The sequence below is a fragment of the Catharus ustulatus genome, chromosome 4 (genome assembly GCF_009819885.2).
Source record: "Catharus ustulatus isolate bCatUst1 chromosome 4, bCatUst1.pri.v2, whole genome shotgun sequence".
NCBI lineage: Eukaryota > Metazoa > Chordata > Aves > Passeriformes > Turdidae > Catharus > Catharus ustulatus.
In genome coordinates, this window is record NC_046224.1 from 29,519,547 (window position 1) to 29,543,306 (window position 23,760).

At 45.5% G+C, this 23,760-nt stretch overlaps 1 protein-coding gene across 4 annotated transcripts in view; it reads left to right on the top strand.

Moving 5' to 3' along the window:
* HIPK2 (homeodomain interacting protein kinase 2) overlaps positions 1-22,576 on the top strand; it is a 127,793-nt gene extending 105,217 nt beyond the window's left edge. For all 4 annotated transcript variants that reach the window (XM_033057748.1, XM_033057751.1, XM_033057749.1 and 1 more), the window contains exons 9-15: positions 1,420-1,541; positions 5,710-5,852; positions 6,203-6,379; positions 8,774-9,055; positions 18,739-18,986; positions 19,983-20,143; positions 21,895-22,576. In XM_033057748.1, coding sequence (XP_032913639.1) covers positions 1,420-1,541; positions 5,710-5,852; positions 6,203-6,379; positions 8,774-9,055; positions 18,739-18,986; positions 19,983-20,143; positions 21,895-22,362 — 1,601 coding nt within the window. In that variant the 3' untranslated portion in view covers positions 22,363-22,576. The remainder of the gene's footprint in view (positions 1-1,419; positions 1,542-5,709; positions 5,853-6,202; positions 6,380-8,773; positions 9,056-18,738; positions 18,987-19,982; positions 20,144-21,894) is intronic.
* Positions 22,577-23,760: the final 1,184 nt, after the last annotated feature.

Below are 23,760 nucleotides of genomic sequence, written 5' to 3' on the forward strand. Positions count from 1 at the left end.
GTTGGAAATGAGTTTCCTCGGTGCAGGTCATATGGCAGAAAAAAGAGCTGGCCTAGTAAATCAGCAGTGAGGTTGGTGCAGGTGGAAGTGTTTATGGTGGCAGAGGATCTTGCAGGCACCTCTGACATCCTGGGTTGGAGGCAGCTGATACTAGGAAGGGGCTGGGGGAGAATATGTGGTACTTGTCATTCTTTGCCTTGTACCAAGTTTAAGGCTCTTCCGTCATATTTTGGTAAACTTGAAAGCTTTCCCACACGATACCAGTAAACCAGTACATATGTAATGGGTCATACTGTCACTTCTCAGTGTCTCAGTTGCTAAAAGGGGAACTCAGGAGGGTAGTGCAGCAGGGAGTGTGGTGCTGGTGGAGAGGAGTGTTCTTCCCCATAACAGATGCTCATGGCCATGTATGAGGACAATTCCCTCAGCTCCAACCCTGCTGCAAACAGCTCTGCCTGTGTATACTAGTGGTAGGTACTATTGTCAGACAGTTTGGGAGATGCTCAGTGGTAACCACTTGTCCTTCTGTTAACTTTACATGCTGTAACAATTCAGGAAAACTAGACAAGTATCTGTAGGAAGTGGTCTAAATAGACCTCTGTTCAGCTAGTGCACATTCTACTCTTCATTTCTACAAGGCTGTGCATTAGTCTCCAGGCACTTGTTAAATGTTCTGCAAGACTATCAAAGCTCTTTTGAACTAGAGAAGTTTAGCTAGACCTCTTCTGCGTAGTTAAAATGCATCTCAAGGGTTTGACTTCAGAAGTGAAGTATGTAAGCAACCATCTTCAGCTTGCTGCCTTGAGAAGGCTCCAGAGTAGAGGAGGCAGCACAGGCTGTGCCATGCACTGAGGTGCTGGACAGGGAAGCTTCCTCCAGCTCAGCCAGTAGTGATCAGAGTTTGGGGTATCCTAAGGCCTCTTAAATATGAGTCCCAGGAAACTGTGCTGGAGAAAATCACCTGTCCCCATCAAGGCTGAGGAAGTATGGAATTCTGGATTCCTGTCCCACCTTGATGTAAAGAGAGCATTCTCATATAGCAATGGGTTTTGGCTGACAAAGACCATTTCTTGTTGTTAAACCAGAGAATATGGGGAAGAGAAACCGTTCACGCTTCTCTTTCACTTTTCTGCCTGTGCACATTGTATTGCAATATTTCCCATGTGCTTGAGGTACCCTAAAAACACAAACTCAGCAAATCCCTTAGTGCCTTTGGAAATGGCTTTTCTGTACCCTTATACATGTATGTTTGTGAACATTTGATGGACATCTTTGGGCCAGGGTAGAACATATTCAAGGGACTGAACATTGCAATTTAAATGGACATCAGTGAGTTCCTTTAGGCTCCTCTGAGAGCCAGCCCCTGTTCCTGGCAATGCTGCTGGTGGCTTATGCTGTGCCTTCTGTGCTGTGGAACAGGGTTACAAGCCTCCCCTTCAAAGCACGCTGGGTACTCGGTTCGGATGGAGAATGCTGTTCCCATTGTCACTCAGGCTCCTGGGGCCCAGCCTCTTCAGATCCAGCCAGGACTCCTCGCACAGGTAAGGAATTCTAAAGGCACTGAGCTCAGCATGTGTTTGCTGTGTTGTTTAGCTCTTGGGGGCTGAGCTTTCTCTGAGGACCTTCTGTGGTGGAGTTCAGAGACTTGGGCAACTGTATATGGGTCTGCAGCTTTCTCTGAAATGTCAAAATCTCCCCCAGCTCATTGTTCAGCTCAGAGACTATGTCAGAGTTGCAAAAGCCATTGGAAAAACCCTTTTTTTTCTGCTTTTCTACTGAAATTGGTGGAAAAGGCTCAGGGAAAGCAGTGTCTGGCTTCTGCTGAGAAACCTACATCCTCCTGAACTCAAAATCTTGGGGGTAATTTGCAGCCAGGAGTTACACTGGTGAATTGCATGCTGCTGATAAATACATTGCATGCTTTAAGTTTTCACCATTTTGTTTTATGAGCACTTCTGCTCTTGGGTGGTTCTGATGTTGAGAGAGATGTAGGAGGCAGAGGCAAGGGCCCCACACTCAAGGAGCTCTCCTTGTCAGCAGTTCTTATTGTCACAATGTTATGAAATGTTCTCATGGGAAAAGCATGGTTCCCAAAAAAAAACCAAAAGACAAAAAAACAAACAGGAATGGGTATTACTGATTACATGCACATCTTCAAGGGGTACCCCAGCTCCTCAAACCAGAGGAGCAGTTCATTCCTTCTTGTCATAGCTTCAGTGAATCTGAACCTCAACCTTTTTTGAACTGGCATGGTACCTCTGCTGATACCAGACATGAAAAAAAAAGCCACCTAGGATACTTAAAACTAAGTTGTGCAAGCTGGAAAAGATGACCAACTAGTTACAAAGGCACTCTCTGTCTCAAGCTTGTTTGATCTTCCATGCCAGCACATTCATATGCAGTCAGGTACCAGCAGACTGCAGGGTTTATGCCTGTGTGTTGCATTGCTGGGGTAAGACTCTTGGTGCTCTTGCCTTCCTTTGCCAGTCACACTTATCTGGTGAAGACAGATCAAAATGCAACTTGCAGCCTGTGTGATTTCCATCAGCTGGCATGCCCTGCCCCTTCCCAGTAGCAGAGCCTTTGTCAGAGAGCTGTCTGAAACATCAGACAACAAGGCCACCTCCCTTCTTGGGAAAGGAGAACCTAAGAGTCAGGGAAACAAAAACCATGGCAAAGCAAGGAGCAGCCTGTGCAGGTTCAGTGGCTGGCACCTCTTGCTTGTGCAGGAAGTCATCCAAGGCAGTGAGGGAAGGAGGTCACAGAGCTTTACATGCCCCCACCATTCTGCCAGGCTTCCTGTGGTGTGCTGTCCTTTGGGGCTTGAAGGGGTGAGGGTTGGATCTGGAACATCTCAAAGACAACAGGATCCTGAAAGATCTCAGTACCCCCTTCTCCTTCTTTCTTCTCATGGTAGTCTTGTTGGGCTCCATGCAAGTGAGGAGTATTTGATAGTAAAGCTCCTGAGCACCCTCCTGCCTACAGGTTGCCAATTGCAGTGCTGCCTCTTCCACGTGAACACCCATTTCATAGGCTCCCACTTTCATACTTTCTACTGACATTTCATTCACTGCCAAAGGGAAATTCTGGCTGTTTCTGGGAAACACACCTCCCTTGCATAGATTTTTAATTTTTGATGTAATAAAAGAGAAGAGATGTGCCTGTTGCTGTGCCTGTTTGTCTCGTGCGATGAGAAATATGAGCTGTCTCTGATGGCAGGGCGCTCTGATTGATGCCAGTGGCATCTGGTGTCCGTGGGCTTCGCTCGGTTTGGGCTGAGCAGCTGGTCTGATAAACAAATCTGTACCAAATTCCAGTTTCCTGAATGGAAAAACACAGCTTCTTTGTGATGCATTGTAGTCACATCTGATCTCGGTGGCTGTGTGTCTCTCTCCCAGCAGAGAGCTGTTCCTCTCATGCACAGCTGCTTATCTAACGCTCTTCAGCCTGGGCCCTGCGACTGCTGCAACTGAGAGAGGGACTGGCCCCAGCAGAGAGTGCAGCGCCTCCAGAGCCCACTTCTGTCTGTCCCCTGCTTTATTTGTCCCACTGATCAGGCATGGTGCTGCTCCTTGTGTTCCCAGAACTGTGTAGTGCCATCAGCCTTTCTCCCCTGCCCAGCACATGGCACAGGTTTCTGTGTTTGCACTCCTCAGGATGCCTGTGCCTGGTAAAGCCTTACTGCATTACCAGTGCAGCTGGCATCCAGTTCTCCCTGTGCATTTTGTACAAGACCAGCTGTCCCAGATGAGGGCAGGAGGAATCCAGGGCAGGAGGCATTGACAGAGCTTGAGCATCATATCTGGCAGCTGTGTCTACAGCCTATGGCATGGAGCTAGGCAGTGCAAGGCAGAGCAAGCAGCCTGCAAGATGCAGGGTCAGTGGCTAAAGTAAATTGTTTATAACTTCTCTGGTCTCTTTTCATCCTCTCAAGCAAGTATAGTCCACATATTGTATGCACAGAGACCAGAGAAGGGAGACTGATCCTGTCTTTACTAATAGCTCACTGCGGCTTCAGATCTCAAAAGAGGCAAAGCTGTGCAGATTTCCAGAAGGCTTCCATGGTGTGACTGAGAACTGTCCCCTGCCCTTGAATAACACCTTGGATTCTTGATTTACTCTCCTTTTAACTCCTTCCTACAGAAGTCCTGCCACTGGCTTTCAAAATGTTAGTTCATTAGTTGCTCCTGCTCTATATCCAGAGTATGAACTTGGTCACTCCAGGGGACCAAACAGCTCCTAAGGACAAAGGCTCCACCCCAGCAAAATTTCATAGTAATACACTAACTGGGAACAGGCTGCAGCTGCCAGCACAAACCTTCCATGTGTAAGCACAGCACACTGTGCTGGTGGATCAGCCTAGACATGTCTTATCTGCAGATTAAATGATTCAGTGGTCCTTACCTAATAAGTGAGGAATTTGTGCCTAGGCCCTGACACTGCATCTAAATTTATGCACTGCAGACGTACAAGGAGCTTAGATTCGTTCCATTCCCTTCCTGAAAAGGGAGGAAGCAGTTTTGTCTGCAAGTAAATCCAGGTAGTCCCCTGGGATTGACTGCAACAGTAGTTCAGTCTCCTCTTTTAAAGCAAAGCTGAGGTAAAAAAAGAAAAGAGAATAATAAGAAGGCTTTTTCCTCCCTGATCTTTTTGTGTCTTTGCCTCAGTCTTTTACCTGCTCCAAGCATCACCAGTCCATGATTGTGGCTCCCTAGATGAAAGGCTCTCAGGAGCCTTTGCAGATATTGCCAAGAGGCCTCACTATCGCAGCATTTTCACATAACTCAGCAACACAAAAAGTTATACGATGGTCAAACTTAGGAGTAGAACTGGGAAAAGATGGTTTTTGTAGGGTGGATTGTTTTGGGGTTTGTGTCACTGAGGGATAGGAGGGAATCATGGGGACAGCTAACAAAACCCTTGTGAGGGTGAAGGGGATAAATGCATGCCTGGAAGAAGCCTACCCTCAAATTTAGCCTCCTTAGAGTAGTGATATTACACAACACAGGTCCAGTACAGTAGTGCAGTTTGGGACTGAGGCAGCCTGTAGCTGGTACCCCTGAGTTCCTCAGCCTGACAGCAAAAAGCTGCCAGAGCACAAGTTTCCCAAGTCCAAAAAACAATCATCTGACTTGTGTGGAGTCACTGGAGCAGGACAACCTGAGTCATGCCTGTGGCAGCACAGCTGAAGGGGTCATTGCATAGCACAATGATGGCTCAACTCACAGGGCAGAGGTTTTCCCTCTGTAAGACAGGGGAAAAAGTTGGAGAACATATGGAGAAGACAGGTATGTAATGTGTAGATGTGCATTACTTGAGAAAGTCAACTGACTGTAGAAAGGGGAAATTAACAATGGAGTCATAGTGCCCAGCAAATCTGCAGAGTCAAAATTAGAAGGTGCTAAAAAATTTGATGTTTGGGTTGAAATGCCAGCAAATTTTGATCCATTCCCAGAGTAACTTAAAACACAGCTGCTGCTTTGTATGGCCAGGATTTTTTGCCCCCTTCCTTTGCATTCTCTATGTTGGTAACTGTTCCTGCTTATACAGTGGTTTCCTAACAGTGTTTGTCATCTGTGACTGAAAGGTGGTAAGAGCTGTGTAGTATGACCATGACCATTTTTAGGGTTCCCAGCTGACCGTGGACCATTGCTCATGTTTAGTGCTTGATGCCTTTTGCTAAGGGATTGCTTTCCCTCTCTCTGACAGCAAGCATGGCCCAGTGGCACTCAGCAGATCCTGCTCCCTCCCGCCTGGCAGCAGCTGACCGGGGTGGCCACCCACACTTCTGTCCAGCACGCGACCGTCATCCCTGAGTCCATGGCAGGCACCCAACCGCTGGCAGACTGGAGGTAAACTGGAGGTGCTTGGAGGTGCCCTGAAGTACCCACAGGTGCTGGAGGAGGCGTGAGGGCTGGGGTCTTGCAAGGTTGCAGGGCTGAGGGGTGAAGGGCTGCAGCCTGTGACCCCACTTTCTGAGAACTGTGGGAGACTTCTCTGCTCCATGCCCTTGGAGTGGAATGCCGTGCCCACACCACTCCCTCAGCTCCCTGGAAAAAATGCTCCACCCTGCAAAGGCTGGGAGCCCAACAGGCCCTGGAGGTGTGGGCACCTCGGTGAAGGGTGGTGGGAGGCTGTGGACGAGCCTGCTGAGCAGCTGCCAGTTGCATTTCCAATGTGTGCCTGTGTCCCCGCTGTGCAGGAACACGCACGCCCACGGCAGCCACTACAACCCCATCATGCAGCAGCCCACGCTGCTGGCCAGCCACGTGGCCCTGCCCGCCGCCCAGCCTGTCAACGTGGGTGTCGCTCATGTCATGCGCCAGCCGCCCGCCGCCGCCTCCGCCAGGAAGAGCAAGCAGCACCAGTCGGCTCCACGGTGAGTGCCGGGGCTCCCACCTCGCCACGCCAGTGTGCTGGCAGGGGAGGTGCTTGCTAGTACCTGTGGGACAAAACAGGTTTTGTTTTTGTGAGGGATTAGATCACACATTTTGTGATGGGGCTCTTCGCTGCCTCACCTCTTCGGTACCCAGGAGGTGGTCAAGGGTGTTTTATACCAGTGAGCATCATTTTGTGTGAGAGTTTGTGTCTGGAGAAGATGCAGAATGGGAGGCTCAGGCCCTGTTCATACAGCTTGTTATGCTGCCGCAATTCCCAGAGCCTTGTAGTCACAATGATACAAAAATATAACCATATTCTCAGGTCACTGTGGCCCAGTGCCCAGTTGCCACACTTTTTCTTCCCACATCATCTGGAAGCAGCACTCCTGAGGTAAAGCATCTGCCCCTTGAGGGGACTGAATCTTCAGGAACACGTGCCTGATGTGTGGACTGGAGTGGCTTTAGGCCATCTGAGCTCTCTAGTTCCTAACATAGGTTGTTAGCCCCTGTCTTCACCAGTCCGCACCAACAACAGATACCCATTATTATACTCTGGCCTTATTATGACTATGGCAGCATAAAACAGGGAATGTTTTGTAAGGATATCTCATACAGGGCAGTCCTTAGGATCTCTCAGTAGGACCATTTGGCTCTGGAAGGAGGAGTCTGGAGTTTCTTACACAGCTCGGATAGTAGTATGGTTGCAGTGCCTGTCACAGCACCGTAATCTTGTTCAGAGGACAAGGCTGTTCAAGCGTACATGCATCTGCTCTGGAGTGGGTCATCTGGGCTGTGCAACTATCACACTTCTTTTTTAAAAGATAAAACACAAAACAGTGCAGGAGAGAGAACCAAAATGGGTCACTACTTGTGCAGTGGCAAAAGCTTGAGCTTATGGTTTTCCTGGGTGACTGGACTGGTGCCAGAGGGGCTCTGAGTTCACAAGCAGTGTGACTCAAGTTAAGAGGCCACTATTTAAATCCTTCCCATTTATCTGCTCTCTAATGTTGGATTTACTTTGGGTGGGCTCCAGCTGTCTTAGTCTATTCATAACATAGAGAGGCAGCTCTGTCCCCAGCTAGCCAGCAAAAGAGAGTGCCTGTTGCAGGCAGTGTGCCTGTGCAGGGCCTCCCCTCTGCTGACACTCCTAGGGTGGGGTCGCTGTGTCCAGGAGGAATGGGACACTCAGAGCAAAGAGTTTCTACACCTCCATGGATTGTGACTCTTTTTGTGCCAAATGAGGAACCGTGCTCCTTTGGAGAGGAGGATACTCCATGCTGCTCATTGGTATTCAAAAAGCACTTTGAATGCTACTGTGCAGCCATTTGTTATGCAAAAGAGCCTGTAAGTTGGTATAGTGTGATATACTGCCAGGGTGACTTCCTTTTGATGGATGCCACCTATTCCTTTTGTTAGCTTTTGGGCCAGGCTGAACATGCAGCCCAGGCCCCACAGAAGAACAAAACCAGAACTTTGGGGTTTTCTTCCTTTTTGAATCTCCAGATGTTCTGCAATAGCAAAAAAGAAACACTACCAAGAAAGGAAGTGTGGAAAATGAGTGAAATGGGCTTTAGTCAGTGTGCTTTGGTAAATAACCCCATCTGTAGGGCCACACTGCACTGTTTGGCTGATAGTTTTGTATTTGGATCCCTGATCCAAGTGAACCTTTTGTGACTGGTCAGGCAGGGGAGCTGAAGTAGGAAGCCTGGGAATGTTTCTCTACTGTGTAATAACTATATTGTTTATTTCTTTCTGATTTATATATGTGGTATGCTGCTTCGCAGCAGGAATGAAATTGAGTATATGTCCTCCCATCTGCCTGCTCTCATCCATGAAACATCACTGTCCTAGAGGATAAAGTATTGAGCAGGAAATGTTAATTGAAAAAGATTATTAAAAAGCAATTAATTTCTGTTTAAAAAAGCCATTTTCCTGATAAGTGATTGTTGTTTTCCACAAAGAATTCTAATTTTACCTCTAGTTTTTTCTGGCCAAAAAGTATCTGGTCATGATGCATCCATGTAGGATACAGGAGGAAGGGATTATCATTTGGGTGGTTCTTCTTCCTATGTCAGCCATGCTGTGCCTGCCTTTGTTCTGTATGTCTGGGCTTTGTGGTTGGCCTTTCCCCTCCCAGAGCAAACTCCTGAGAGGCAGCAGTTCTCATCTGTAAATTTCCAGGGAAAACAAATTTGAATTTTTTGTTAAAAGAAGCTAATTTTCAGCCAATTATATGAGTAAGTCATGCAAGGCACTGTCTTCTTTGAAGAAGTGGCTGTGCCTATTTTGCAGTTTTCCTAGACTCTGTAAATCAGTGCTGCTGAATCAGAGATGAGGACTCACAAACTGTGGATGCAGAGTTTTAACCAGCTAACACTTCTCCCTGTTTCCAGCAATTCATCCACCTACGAAGTTTCATCCTCTCAGTCCATCAGCTCGCCCCAGCGGTCGAAACGAGTGAAGGAGAACACGCCTCCCCGCTGTGCCATGGTGCACAACAGCCCTGCCTGCAGCACCTCGCTCACCTGCGGCTGGGGCGACGTGGCCACGAGCAGCACGCGGGAGCGGCAGCGGCAGACGATCGTCATCCCCGACACCCCCAGCCCCGCCGTCAGCGTCATCACCATCAGCAGCGACACGGATGAAGAGGAAGAGCAGAAGCATGCACCCACCAGGTGAGCAGTAGTTCTCCGCTCTTCTCTGTGTGCAGGAGAAGGAGAGAGGGGCATAGAAGTGCTGGGGTTGCTATAGGGTTCCAGGAGCTACGTTTGCATCTCTTCAGCCAGGTTGTCTTTGATTTGTGAGGAAAATTACTGTCTGAGGACTCTTCAGATTCAGGTGATGCTCCCTTCTGTGCTGTACATTTGCTGTGTGACCTTGGAGAACTGCAGTAGTCTCTCCATACCATAATCTCTCATCTGTAAGAGGAAATACCAGTTTTCTCTATCTCCTTTTTGTGGAAAGAAGATTTTAGATAGCCTGTGGTGATGAGCCTCTGTAAGTGAGGCATCTGTTTAAAACAAAGACAGAAAGAAGGACTTGGAGAGAAGGGACCTTAAATATGCCTTTTTTCTTTCTAAGTAATCCAGGCATCTGTAAAGAGCATTAAATAACATCTTCCATCTGTTTCTTCCATATTTTCTTTAAAAAGCTTCAAAAACAGTGGTTCTATCATAAATACTCACTAATGATAAATATATTGCAAGAGAGTTGCACAATCTTGATTGTGTTGCCAAAATATCCTCGAACTATAGTAAAAGTGGCAGAAACTGCTTTTTGTCTGACTCTGCAGAGAGGTATAGATGAGGCTAGAAAGTGGTGTCTGAGTTTGCTCCTCAGAAAATTAACTGATCCAAGTGAACAGCATGGCCCAGGACTGCTGCCATTGCTGATCATCCCTTGTGGATAAGAAAGGACTTAATTTTCTAGCACTGTCCTTTCAGCACCTTTCATCACATGCAAGAGTTCTGGGTTTCCCATCTGATGCCAGTCACAAGACATCACTCTGCTTTATAAGATGTAGAGAAGTAGCTTTGCAAACAGCTGAATAATTATACCATCTCTATCTTGGTAACTGAGATAGGAAACTTTTAACCTTATCCTTCCAGTGTTGTTGAGAGAGGATTATTTTTTTACTTATTTAGAGCACACTCCATGGCACATTTTCCTTTAATCACCAGAGATACCCCTCTGTATCTCTGCATCTTTGTGGTATGGTGGTAAGTGAAGCCTGAAAATGTGCACAGAACAGATGAGACACATTTTGGCCTCCAGGAGCTAAAAATCTGTAAAGAAAAACCATATGATTCAGGCATCCAGGCTGGAATTTCAGCATGCTTCCCAACAGCCACCACTGCTTCCCATTCCTCTCTCTGTGCTCATGAACTCCACTGGGCAGCAAGAGCTCAGTGCCTCTCAAAGTCAGCCTTGCTATGAATGCAGTGGCTCACAGGACAGTGTAACATATTTCACTTTAAAAATAAAAAAAAAAAATTTAAAAACCATGTTTCCAGAAAGAGTTACATGAAGACCAGTGTGAAAGTCAGGGGCACTATAAATTAGGATCCCCTACTTTCAGGGCTCTTATGGGAAAGGAAGGGCAAGACAAAAGACATGCTGAAAACTCAAGGGTCATGAAAACTCTTTTAAAACATGTTTACCCGTAGTGCTGATTCCAGGCTTTGGGACATTATGTGCAAATTCTTACACTTACCATCTGGGTGTCATTCTTGGGTCCAGAGAGGGGTGAAGGAAAGAGCTGGGATACTGCAGCCACTTCAACCAATGGTTGTCTGTTCTGCTTCAACTTTGCTGCCATCTGACCATTTTCTTTACTCAGCACCTCTCCAGAAAGACAGACAGAACAAAGTTCAGGAACATGTCTGGAAATTGATTTGGGAGTTTGAGGTGTTAAAAGATTTGGGTCTGCTGAAGGGCTTGGAAAGTTTTCCTGGGAGCCAGACATACATAAACAAACTGGCTTTGATATGACTAAAGCATATTCCAGACACATTCCTGCTTGGGATCAGATCCCTGGCTACTTTTTGTATCCATATGGCATATCTGTAGAGTGCCAGGGTGCCAGCATTCCAGAAAGGCCAAAGCTTAAAAGCTAGATGTAATTTCTGAGCCATTTAGAGACATTTTGCATGGACACAAGTGAGTTAAGTTGCCTGTGCAGATGTAACCAGAGCAAATGGAGAATTAGAGGTAGAGACACAGGTGGAAAACAGTGTGGCCAGAATGAGAAATTTTTGGTTAAAGTCTCCAGGAGAGCAAAATTAATTTGCTCAGTACCTTTTGACGTGGGCAGATATAAGACCAGGTTCTCAGCTGGAGTGAGAGTGTAGCTTCCAGTCAAGGAAGCTGTAGCAGCATTTAATACCAATGAACTTTGTCCCTGCTGAAGTTGAAGTCTTTCTCATTGAAAGTTTGTCTCATTCAGAAAAATGCCTCTAAGTTTTCTTACTTGCCTATTTTTTTGGCTGCAAGAAAAATGGAGTGACAGTGAAGTATGTGCTTAATGTAATCAGGGCCTAAAGGTTCAGGATCTGAGTAGAAAATGAAACCATGTAAAGAATGCATTGTCTGGTTCATATATGCAAATATTACCATATTGGGCAATAGCTGTGGTGTGGGGGTGAAAAGTAAGGAATCACTTGAAACATGCTACTTTTCACATCCTAGAAACATTAGCTTTTTCTAGGTTAGAATATAGACATATGGCATTTGATAGATCAAAGGTAATTGCCTGATAACATCTTATTGATAGCAGTGGTAACATTGCGTTACCTTCACTGGCATTGAATCAGCTCCTGAACTTGCTACAGCACTTCCTTCTTTTACTTCTTACAGGGCTAGAAATTGCCCTTTGACCCATGAGACTAAAAATGTTTATTTTATTGATTCCTCAGTGAAGAGAGATTGGTTGTGAGAGGTAGTAGATCCTTTGAAAATGTAAGAGTTTGTCAGCCTCAGTTTAAGAAGTACTGGTAATGTCACTAAAATATGGTACTGCTGGTGCAGTAAAGGTGCCCTACAGCTTGGATTTACTCAGACAGAAAAGCCTTTCTATAATACCAGAGCAGTAGAGAAAGCTTTTCTTATACAGGGAACGGACATTTTTTGCTGGTAAAAGAAAAATCTGAAAAATTGTGATGTGGTTAGGATTTTCCTTTTCCTACTGAAGGGTAGGAAGTGTTATGAAATACCAGCAGATCAGGAAGGCAGGGCAGCACATTGCTTTTTTTGCACTGTTGGTGAGTGTAGCTTGGTGCAATCTTTATAAAATCGATAGTCATCTGGAAATGCTGGGCTCCTGTTGGGTAGGGGTGCTGGGGAGGTGGCGTGAGATGAGCTCTGGAGGACCTGCTTGGTGGAGCCTTGTCAAAGGGGGCCATCTACTGGGCCCCAGCCCCATGCCTAAGGCACACTCACCGACAAGGAACTTCAGCTACAGTTCAGCAGGGCTCATCCTCAGAGAGTTGGCCAGAGATTTTCAGAGGGAAGATTCCTGATTAGAAAAGTCAGTTCATCAAAAACAAGGTGTTTTTGCTGGCTACATGGAGTTTTTTCTAGTAATGCCCTCAACACAGAGAAATCTGGTAGAGTTTCAAAACTGCAAAAAGTTTTGACCTTTGTTTAAGGGACGAAAGTGCCAGGGAATTAACTAAATAAGTAGAGGACTTCTCATTTCTGGTTTATTGGAGGGTTTTGTTCCTTCAAAATGTAAGCAAATAATTGGAAAATCAAATTGAAATGGTCGAAATAAAAAGGGAACATTTTTACCAAATGGAACTGTTTTTACCTAGTTTCTGCTGTCCACAAAGTTTTGCATGTGATATCTTTTCCTATAGAACAGCAGGGGATAAATGGCTTATAAAGAGCATTATAAGAACAGGAAACAGTTTTGTCACCCTGTTTGTTTAATGAGCTTGTACACTCTCAGCTCAGCTTGCTTTACAGAGAGATTTCATAGGGCAAAGAGACTTTCAGTGCTGTGCTGTAAGATGGTAACTCCAACTGTTACCTATTTTGAATGAAAGATATTAGATATTAAACATTACTTGTAAGGCACTGTGAAGAGACAGAAAGTAGATTGATATTTAATTTTTAAAATTTACTCCTTTTTAGTTTCTCTGCTTGTTCTTCCAAGAAAGTCTAGTGGACAGAGCAGCTGACTGATAGTGCCAGTGCAGTCACAGTGGTCGGAGCATGCACTCAGCGAGTAGCACATGGTAGGGGTTAACTACTCCCCAGCATGCAGCTTCACCTGCTGCACTGGTTTAAAGGTAAATCCTCTTTTGATTAAATATTTCTGAAGCTTAGAAGAGGAGAGAAAGCAAGAGCTGAGACACAAAACAGAGAGGCACAAAGGCACCTTGGAACTGTGGCAGAGAGGGAGAGCGTACAAAGTCCTGGGGAGGAATGCATGGGATGCAGTGGTGGTCCAGTGAGGAATATTTCTGCATCCATGCATTGCAGGGCATGGCAGGAGGAAGGAGGGAAAGAAGGGGAGTGGACATGGCTGTTGTGACATGCCCAGATGGCCTCCCCTCCAAGCAATGAGTGCAGCAGCCAAGGAAAACATGACTCTTGCAACAATACAATGATGGCCTTCAGCTGAGGGGCTTTGGGGATGCTTCCAAAGAGGCAGGAGAGTCCCTCAGTTCGCCACTGCCTCTGCTGGTGTCATAGGTAACATCTCTCCAGCTTGGTTTTCCATGGGATTCTGATTACACAATACAGTGCTCACTGTATTTCTGGACGAGGCCACTGACCACTGTTGTTGTGTTTGCATACTGAGGAACTGCCTCACTGACTGTCTTCACTGGCACAAAATCCTAGTGGGCTTTTGAGTTTTTCCCCTCCCTCTTAAGATGGGGAGCTCTGTGATGTAGTCTCTGTGTGAGTCTCACCTCTGTAGCAGAGCGTAAGCTGGCGCAAGTTTTTATTCACCTTGTTCACGTTGTAGTGCAGTGGTGGTGGAGCTCACTTCAGAAGACTTACACACAGAAATTGCTGGCAGGCACAAACCAGGTGTTTTGTCAACTTGCTGATGTGCATGTGTGAGGGGCAAAACACCATTTGTAATTCTCTTTTGACATCTAGCCTATTGTGGCTTCGTTCTGCTGTGCATAGTAATGCATTGACTCTGCATGACAATACATTGACTAAGCACAGTCATTCCGTTAAAAGATTACTGTCTTCCATCTCCAGAAGACACCGACATGCAGCTAATACTTAAAATTACAGAGAGAGACAGTAGCTCTGTCAGCAGACCTTCAGCAGCAGGACCTTTACAACCTGCTAAGCAATTCAGTTTATATGACTTAAATAGCAATGACACATGGTGTATAGCCTAATAAAATGGCTCAGTGCAGTACTTGATAAATATTTCTGACCATCACAAATTCACAAAGAAGGTGAGAGCAAATTAACAGGTCAGGATGGAGGTTGAGCTGAAGAGAGGAGGCATGTTCCCAACACTGAGCTATGCATGGCATAAGATTTCAACATGAGGAGACTGATTGCAGTTGTGGTGTGAGTTTTTGTTGGTTAACTCCCCACTTTCCTAGAATAGGTGGATTATTCTGAAGCAGCAAAGTAAAAGGGTTGCATGTTATTAAGTTTTCAGAGACCTAGAACAAAGTTTTTGTAACATGAGATAAAGCTGACATGCCCTGGTGTATATGCACACCAGTTCAAAGGTACAGTTGTGCTATGGCTGCCTTCATCTCCAAACTTGAAGGCCAAGTTGGTGACCTTGAGAGCTAAAAGACTCTGTTGCTACTGTGTCAGCAGCACTGAAAGGTTTGTAGCTCTTGGAGTGAAGCACACACTGAAGAATGGCTCCCACTAGACACCGTTTGGTTTTTCTGTAATTCTGCTGTAACTCAAGGTATTCAGGGAAGAAAAGATCCTGTTCCTGCAATGCTGCTGCATACCAAGCTTTTGGGCTGGGCCTTCAGCAAGTAAAAATGCTCTCAAGCTGCATTGTTACAGGAGTTGTTGCCTCTGTCCTTGTCTTTGGCCATTGAGGTGGCTTCACCATTGTTTTAACACCTAGTTCAGCATCTTCCTTTCCTTAATTTCTACTCACTTTTTGTTCTCAACATCTGTCTTCAGCACCTTTCCATTAACAGTATCTCAGATAACTACCTTAGTTTCTTGCAGGGTGCCTGTGCACAGAATGTCTTCCTTCTCTTTCCTCTCTCAGACTTCTCCTTGCTGGAGGGAATAGGGACCCACCTCCATCTCTGCTGGTCACTCACGAGGGTGGTGTATGTTAGAGAGCCATCTCCAAGACCTGCTTCTACTTAAAAGGCATGGTCATGCTCTGTGTCTGCACATTGGACAGACGTGAACTGTGCTGAGTCCAAGTTTGAAGATACGCTCTTTAGGTGGGAATGGGATACCACTCACTAACTAATAAACGTACAAAGCAATGCTTATTTTATATGCAGTTCCAAAAGTGGGGGGACACAAACCCTGGCAGTAAGGGTTAAAAAGCCTACTTTGCTCAGTGCTTTTGATTCTGTGTAGATGGATTTGCTGCCACTTCATCAGTCTTCCCCCTCCCTCCTCTGGAGAATTAAAATACCCCTCCCCACATAATGCAGGCAGGCACGCGAGGTGCCCAGGAGCACAGACCAACTCCCCTAACTACTAAATCACGTTTGCTGCTGCTTCTGTGCGTGCAGGAGGGAAAGCAATTACCAGGCTTGGAGAGAGCTTAATAGGAAGGGGGCAAGACTTTTAATAGTATTTTTCTGTGTAAGCACTAACATCCCCAAAAGCTGTGGCTGAGTTATAGGAGTACAGTAGGCTTGCTGAGTAGGCAAGTGCTGTGTAAAAGCTCTCAGTCCTGATAGTTAGTGAGCTGGGAAGGTGATCCATCAGCCTAGGCCTCACACAGATAACTCCTGGGTTACTGCAAGGTGGGAGGAGCAGCTGAGAGGGAGCTGGAAGGGAGAAAGCGACTGGCTAACAAGAAGACTTTGAGTAGGGGGAATGATGACTGCTGGGCTGAATTTTCAAAATCCTCCATTTTGAATTAAAGTGTGTCTTTCAGCGTGTGAATCAACTGATTTTCAGCATGAGTTGGGCCTTTGATGTTTTTGAAATTCCCACCCTTAATCTCTAGGCCAGGCTCTGGTACAACAAGTGCTGAGCTCTGGGCATGTGTGATTAGTCCAGACTGACTTCTCTGCCTGCTGCAACACTGAGCACAGTTGTTACCTTTCCAAGAGACAGAAATCCAGCTGCTTTCGGTGGCACTCCTCGTGTGCTTGAAATGATGCAGCCTGCTGAATTGAGAGGCTGATCAGTTGGGCCCTAATCCTGCAAATATTTACCCATTGCCTTTGGCTGTGTTACAGGAATAGTACAGTTGACTTTGGGAAATGACACGTATTAGCAGTGCTGAGCACTTGCATAAGGCCTGGCAGGACCATAGCTCTGGTTCTTTTCAGATTCACATCCATGAAATGAATTAATACCTGATATGGGCCCTTTCTCTGGAAAGGTTTGGGGTCATTTATTTAATCAAACAATTATACTTCAATCTTTTATTGTAACCGAGGAGTCTTAACACTTTGAAGAAGAAAACTTCCCATGGTCCCTGCTTTGACAAGCCCTCAATCAAACTGGTTGAAAAATATCCTGATAGTAAAACAATAAATAGCACAGATGACACTGAAAATTACCCTTCCAGTTCTACAGCTCAACCTTCTCATGTCAATTGTCAGCTGAGAGAAAGTATTTCCAGTTCAGCAACTCAGCCACTTAGATCAGAAAAAAAAACTGTGAAAGAACAGTTAGACCTTATCAGTTGTCAGAAAACTCTTTAGTGACTTGATTTTTCTTTATAAAATGTAATAACTGTCAGAGATAAAGAATATATCTCTCTTCCCAACTGGCAGCCAAGGGTAGCTGCAAAGGGCAAGCAGAGTGGATACTCATAAATGTGTGATTACAGGCCTTTCTGCTGATGGAGAGGGGAATATTGATGCAATATTAGTCATTTTTATTGGCTTAACATTCTTCTTTCATAGCAGCATATCCAAACTGCTACATCTTTCTTCACGCACAATCGTTGTCCATCTAAGATGCACTGCTGCTCTTTCCATTTCTAATCCAATGCTCCCTAGTTCCTTGTGAAAAGACAGAATATGAGTGTTTGCAGCTGTACATTTTCCTTGTTGGTCCACCCCTGCCCCTGGAAGGGATTGCTTTCCAACTGCTGTGCTATAGCTCCCTCTCCTTCTCTTTCAACTGCCCTGTTTCAAGTGACAATCTTTTAGGATGTCAGGGGCCTGTCTAAACGTGTTTTTCACTGTGAGTAGAACAACGTGGTCTTTTGTCCTCCTCAGGACATGATCCTGTGATGATAACACAGGAAAATTCTGTGTGATGGGAACTTGTTTGTGAATGCAGCCACCCAAGGTGTTCTTTGAAGGGAAAAGAAAATAGGTTTTCAACCCTGAGTCTTGGGATATGGGTGGTGAGTTGCAGTTTGTGAATGCTGTCAGAGAGACTTTGGGATGGGAAAGTTGAAGGGAACCCACCAGTGCTCCTTTAGGACTGTGAAAAATAAATAAGGCAAACAATGTCCTTGGAAAGAAACTCTTCTCAGTGTCTGCTCCACCTTCCTTTGGGCAAGAAGCGATGGTGAGACCAGGGAACAAACAGCTCCATCACAAACTGAGACCAGATTAATCAGTTGTTCCCGGGACTAACCAGACTGAGAGACTGGACAGGATGCTCAGTGGGAAAGAGATCTCTCTCTGTTTAAAGTGCACAGTCATGAAGTTAAGATTCCTTTTTCTCCATCGCATTTCTGTTCCTGTTGGGGCTGTTTCCACCATTAAGCCTAATTACTTAGCTTTTTATGTGCTATCCATTTCTTTTCATCATTTAAAAAACTTCAGTTGCCATAACAACATAATGCAATCAGTGAAACATAACAGCTATTTTCTGTAGTCAAGGTCTGTGCACTGTCAAGGATGTGAGCCATTTAAGCAAATCTTCACCATCCCCCTTCCTCCCTCCTCTTTCTCACTCTCTCTTTTTCTCCCTAAACAAGCTCATAACAGGAAGGAGAAACCATGAAGAATAATTAGACACAATAGCAGAGCAAATCCCAATCGTATTCATGCAGTCTAGTCTAATGAACTTCCAGTACTAATCTTGGAAGTGTTGATGTGCCTTTTTAATCACTTTTTTGATGTCATAGATAGATTAGCAGAACCTTGATAATCTACACTAGAGTCAGGAGACCCAGAGCCTGTTAAGAGAAAGGGAAGAAAATCAAAAGCATTGCACACTTTGCTCTTTTCTTTCTCATTTGTTCCTCATTTTCAAATGCTTTTTGAGAATATATGTCCATTGTACTATATTAACAAATAGAATGGTGTATGTTTTGTAGATTCATGGAATTTAAGCATGAAAAGTCATAGCATCTATTATTAAATCATTGCTGAAAGGCTGGGAGAAACCACCACGTTTTTGTGTGGGTGGTGAGACTTGCAACAAAGCATAGTATAACTGCTGGGCCTCTACTGCACACATACATAAAAAGCAGTTTGAAAATAAATCTGGCAGTCTGGTTCAGTGCTATTCTAAGCAGTGTGAATATAAGATCTATCCACAATGTCTTACTCACTCCTTGACCTCCATGAAGGCTTTCCTGGAATAGTAACGAGGGAGTTTTGAAGCCTGGGATTTGGCTTAAGCAGCCTCTCTCTGGCAGAGGACTGAAGGCTGTGCTTTGCCCTTACAGAGCTGGCAGAGCCTTCTAATGGTGTCAAGTCAGTCATTGCCTGTTGACTCTTCCACTTTTCTGCTATTGTTGCAGCACCTTGTCCAAGCAAAGGAAGAATGTCATCAGCTGTGTCACCGTGCATGACTCCCCCTACTCCGATTCCTCCAGCAACAACAGCCCTTACTCCGTGCAACATCGCACAGGGCAGAATAATGGGAACAGCTACGACACCAAAGGGGTTCCAGAGACTCACTGCAGTGGGAACCCCCGAACGATCATCGTGCCACCACTGAAAACCCAGGCCAGTGAGGTGTTGGTAGAGTGCGATAGCCTGGCACCAGGTAAATTGCACCTCTTCCGTCAAGAAAATTAGTAAGAAATAAATGATTTATCTTGGAAGAATCTCATTGTTCAGTTTCATTTTGTTTGTTTGGTTTGTTTTCCAAAGAAACTGTGCTCCTGCACTTCTCTCAAGAGACACATCTGTTCTTGGTAGCCATATTGCATTATTTAGGTGCCCTGGTTCACTCAGGAGTTGCGGGGCAAGTGTTGGTCCCAGTTAGTTCTGTACAAATCCAAGAATTGAATGCAGCCTTTAGGTCAACATTTGACATGAAAGGCACCCAAATACAAGTGTGAACCTTTGCTGCCTTGCCTTTCCATGGGCTTTCTTTAAAATGGGTAAGAGTTTGAAAACATGTGAGTTTTCATCCAAACTTGTTGACGTTTCTGGGAAGAATGTTTCCCCAGGATCTTCATTGTGGACTGATGAGGTTTGCTTATCCTCTGCAATGCTAGACAGTGTGATGTGTTGAAAAGGGCTTTATGGTGGAAGTCTGGCCCGAAGCAATTGGCTTTGAGCCACTTGGCAGTCACTGCTTTGGACACACTGCTGGTGAACACAAAGGCTCGAAGGGTGAGCTCCCCACCAGCTCCTTCTCCCTCCTTTCCCCTCACCTGATGTTAGGCAAGCCAGGGCTTTTCCAGGCTGCGCACACCATACTTTCCTTCCTCTCCCTGGGATTTGTACTTGCATTGTACAGTTCTGCTGTCAGAACATTGTCTCATGGTTCTGAAGGATCTATAAAGCCTGCTCCAAACCTGCTTTGGGTCCAGTTAATCGGGTCTGTTTGTCAGCCTCTAGGATAACAGGCTGGTCGTGTATATCAAGCCATGCTGAGGTATTCTGTTAACTGAGAGAAACAGTTTTCTTAACCTGCTTCTGTTGTATGTCTCCTCCCAAAAGCCACTCTGGAGGAGACTCAGTGAGGAAAAGGTAGGGTGAGCAATTAAACAATGTCATGTAAGCTACAAATGTGTTTCCTTTCCTGGCACAGTCACCACCAGTCACCACTCATCCTCCTACAAGTCCAAGTCCTCCAACACCGTGACCTCCACCAGCGGTCACTCTTCAGGGAGCTCGTCTGGAGCCGTTGCCTATAGGCAGCAGCGACCAGGAGCACATTTCCAGCAGCAGCAGCCTCTTAATCTAAGTCAGGTAAGTCAACCAAGAATGATTTTGGTAGTGCATCATCCAGCTATTACCTACCACTCCTCCACCAGGGGCTGTCCTGTTCCAGTCTAGTGATAGTTGGACCCCGTATTGAGTTTGATCAACTTGTGACTATTTGACTGCAGACCTTGATCTTCCACTCAGGCAGCAGAGGTAGTGCAGATCACACCCCTGCGTGGGCTGGGGGTACTCTTCCTCTGTATTCTGAAGTCTGATGGTCTAATAGTGTGAGTGGGAATAATGTGAGAGGGGAAATACAGTGGCTTAGCCACAAAGGAGTGGAGCAGGAGCATGTAGGAAGGACTGAATTCTCCTTAGTTGTAAGTAACCGTGGGGAGAATATCTTCCAAGTGAAGAGAGTGCATGAGCCTGTCTGTGGGACTGGGAGAGAAGTCCCCATCAGGTAGGACAAGGCAAACCAGAGCCTCTGTGTATATAGGTGACCTCATGTAATCCGTTTGATCCATCCTGTGATAAAGCTGGGTTGAGATTTGAACAAATCCCATTTCTTGGCGTTCTTGACGCATTTCCCAATCTGTGATCAGAACTCCCAAAGAGCTTCCCAGGAGCTGCAGGAAATAATACCCTTTTCACATCCTGCACCTGGGGACTCTCTTTTCCCTGAGGTTAGTTGAGAAGAGTAGGGAAGTTACAGCTCACTTACCAGTGTTTCAAGAAGAGAAAGTCTGGCGAGCTCAGAGAACAGTGCTGGTATGCATCCAGAGCTGGATATAAGCAGAACTGTTTTTTAAAAAGAAAAATAACTTGGTGGAGAAGAATGTCTGTTCTACTTCAATATGCAGAGGAAATTTTAAAATGTGAACAAATTTGAAATAACAGTGTGTGAAAATTGAAGAAGTGGGCAAGATGCTCTTTGCAAGAGTTGGGGAGATGTGTGAGTACCATATTTCCACAATAACAGCATAGAGAGTGCTTAGAAAAAGGATGAAAAGGTTTGGAAGAATAGAAGGAAATAGCATGGACCATTTTCCTCCTTGTCTTCTAATTCCTGCTTTATTGGTAATTTAATACTCTGACTACAGATGACTGGGGAAACTCTTCACATTTTTGTGCAATGCAAGAAAACAACTTGGAAAATCCCTGGGGGAAAAAGTACATTGGTCCCATCCCACTGCTAGAAGTTTCCTGTGTTCAAGTAATTTTAGCTGATGACAGTGAGGGCACCAGGTACCTGCAGGGTCTTATCAAGCTGAGAGTTTTCTCTTTAAAAAATAATATGGTTATTTTTACTAACCAAGGAAATAATTAACTGCAAATACCCAAACTGAGCAAAAATAAATTGCCTGTTCCAGGCATAGTTAGGCAATTTCATTCCCCCGAGCTATCTGTGCACCACAATTTGTCATCAGAGAGTTCACTAACAAAAACCAGTTGTTGCCCGAGCAACTGGACTCAAGGAAGATGTTCTTGAGAGCTGGGCATCCAAGATTGTATCTTTTGGTAGGTGTGTCAGCAGGTTGTAGCTAAAACTGAGGGACTTGCTGACCTTCTAGGGGTCACTTTGGTCAATGTATGAAACTACAGGGTCTTCCTAGGCTTGTGAGGGACCCACTTTTTGCCAAGGAACGACTGGTGATGCTGAGGCTGTCATGAGGAGCTCAGGAGACTCTTGTGAAGTTGTCCTGGTGTTGTAGGGCAGTACCAGATGCTACTGAGGAGGTAAAGAGCCATCTCTTGTCTTGTAACTGCCTGTTGCTGTTGATGTCTTTATCCAGGGCCAGCAGCACATCTCGACTGACCGCACAGGGAGTCACCGGAGACAGCAAGCCTACATCACTCCAACGATAGCTCAGGCCCCGTACTCTTTCCCGCACAATAGCCCCAGCCACGGTACAGTTCATCCCCACCTGGCCGCGGCTGCCGCTGCTCACCTGCCCACCCAGCCCCACCTGTACACATACACCGCCCCCGCCGCCCTGGGCTCCACGGGCACCGTCGCGCACCTGGTGGCCTCGCAAGGCTCCGCCCGGCACGCGGTGCAGCACACCACCTACCCCGCCAGCATCGTCCACCAGGTCCCCGTCAGCATGGGCCCGCGCGTCCTGCCCTCGCCCACCATCCACCCGAGTCAGTACCAGGCTCAGTTTGCCCATCAGACCTATATCAGTGCTTCTCCTGCCTCCACAGTCTACACTGGATACCCACTGAGCCCCACCAAGGTCAACCAGTACCCTTACATCTAAACACTGGAATAAAGAGTGAGAGACGCACCCATCCTGAGGGGAGTGAGGCAGCCGCTTTTGTATTGAAGAACATGACAAACTAACAATGCAATGGGAGGCTCGTGTGAAACTTGAACGAAGGAGACTTTAGGAAGAAAAGAAAAAGAGGAAAGAAGGGGGAAAACCAATTCTACAATTTTTATTAAAAAAAAAAAAAAGAAAATGGAAAAAAAGAACAGAAAAAAATAAACCACAAATAAACAACCATTCTGCACCAAACTAGAGAGAAAGAGAGAAGGAGAAGGACCCTCCAGCGGGTCCTGTCTTTTTGAAGAACTTCACCAACAGACTTTTAAAGGTTATTTTCATCCAATAGTGAGCTACATTTAGAAATTTGTTGTCCAGAACACCTAAAATGAAATCCATTAGGTTTTTAATCCTGTAGGTATATGGATTAGGGATTTATCCAGCATTTCAAAGGGTTTATACAGCAGTTTTTGTATCCCAAAGTCTACACAGGAGGGATTTTTAATGGAAAAAGAAAGTGGGTAAGGGAGGCTGAGGGTGGAGGACAAAACATTGTCCCAGTGCTCTAAATTTGTACCTAATACTGCTACACTTAAACACACCTGGGCAAAACAGGCCATGCAGCACTGGTTGAGAGCAGAAGCAATGGGAGTATTTCTCCCTCTTCTTGAACACACTGGATAAATCCCTGAGAAATGTTATTCCTAAACAAGATCTCTAATAATGTACGTTGGATTTCAGTTGCTTTTTTTTTTTTAGTTGTTTGTTTTGGTTTGTTTGGTTGGATTTTTTTTTTTAAGTGTTCCTTTTCAATCCCTAGCCACTTTAGTATAGGAGGAGACATTTTAGCTGCCCCCAACACCCTGCCCCTAGCCCCGGTAGAATGTAGCACTATACAGGTCATACCCCTTTTTACTCTTTTGTGTTGAACTTCAACGATACCAATAGACTATTCCTCAATGTGATTGCACAAAGAAAAGTGATATAACCTAGGCATGTAACAATGTGATTGTCCAGGTGTGTGTGTGTGTGTGTGTGTGTGAGTGAGTGCAGATGCTGCCTTCTCTCTGTGGTGTGTTCCTCGGCACAGCCATTACAACTGTCACAGTCTTAGTTTTACATCATTCCCTCGTAGTGCCTTACCAAACTACAGACGCAGTTTAAGGGTTTACTTCCACTGGTACTCCTAGAAACTGATTGAGGCTAGTTGGAATTTACTCTCAGCTCTTTTCTTTCTTTTTCTTCTCCTTCTTCTTCTTCTTCTTCGTCTTCTTCTTCTTCTTCTTCTTTGTTCTTTTTTTTTTGTTTGGTTTTTTTTTTGGGTTGTTACTGCCGATTTTCTCCTGCTGGTGGTGCTGGGGTTTTTTTCCAACATCGTCAATTGTAGCTCAC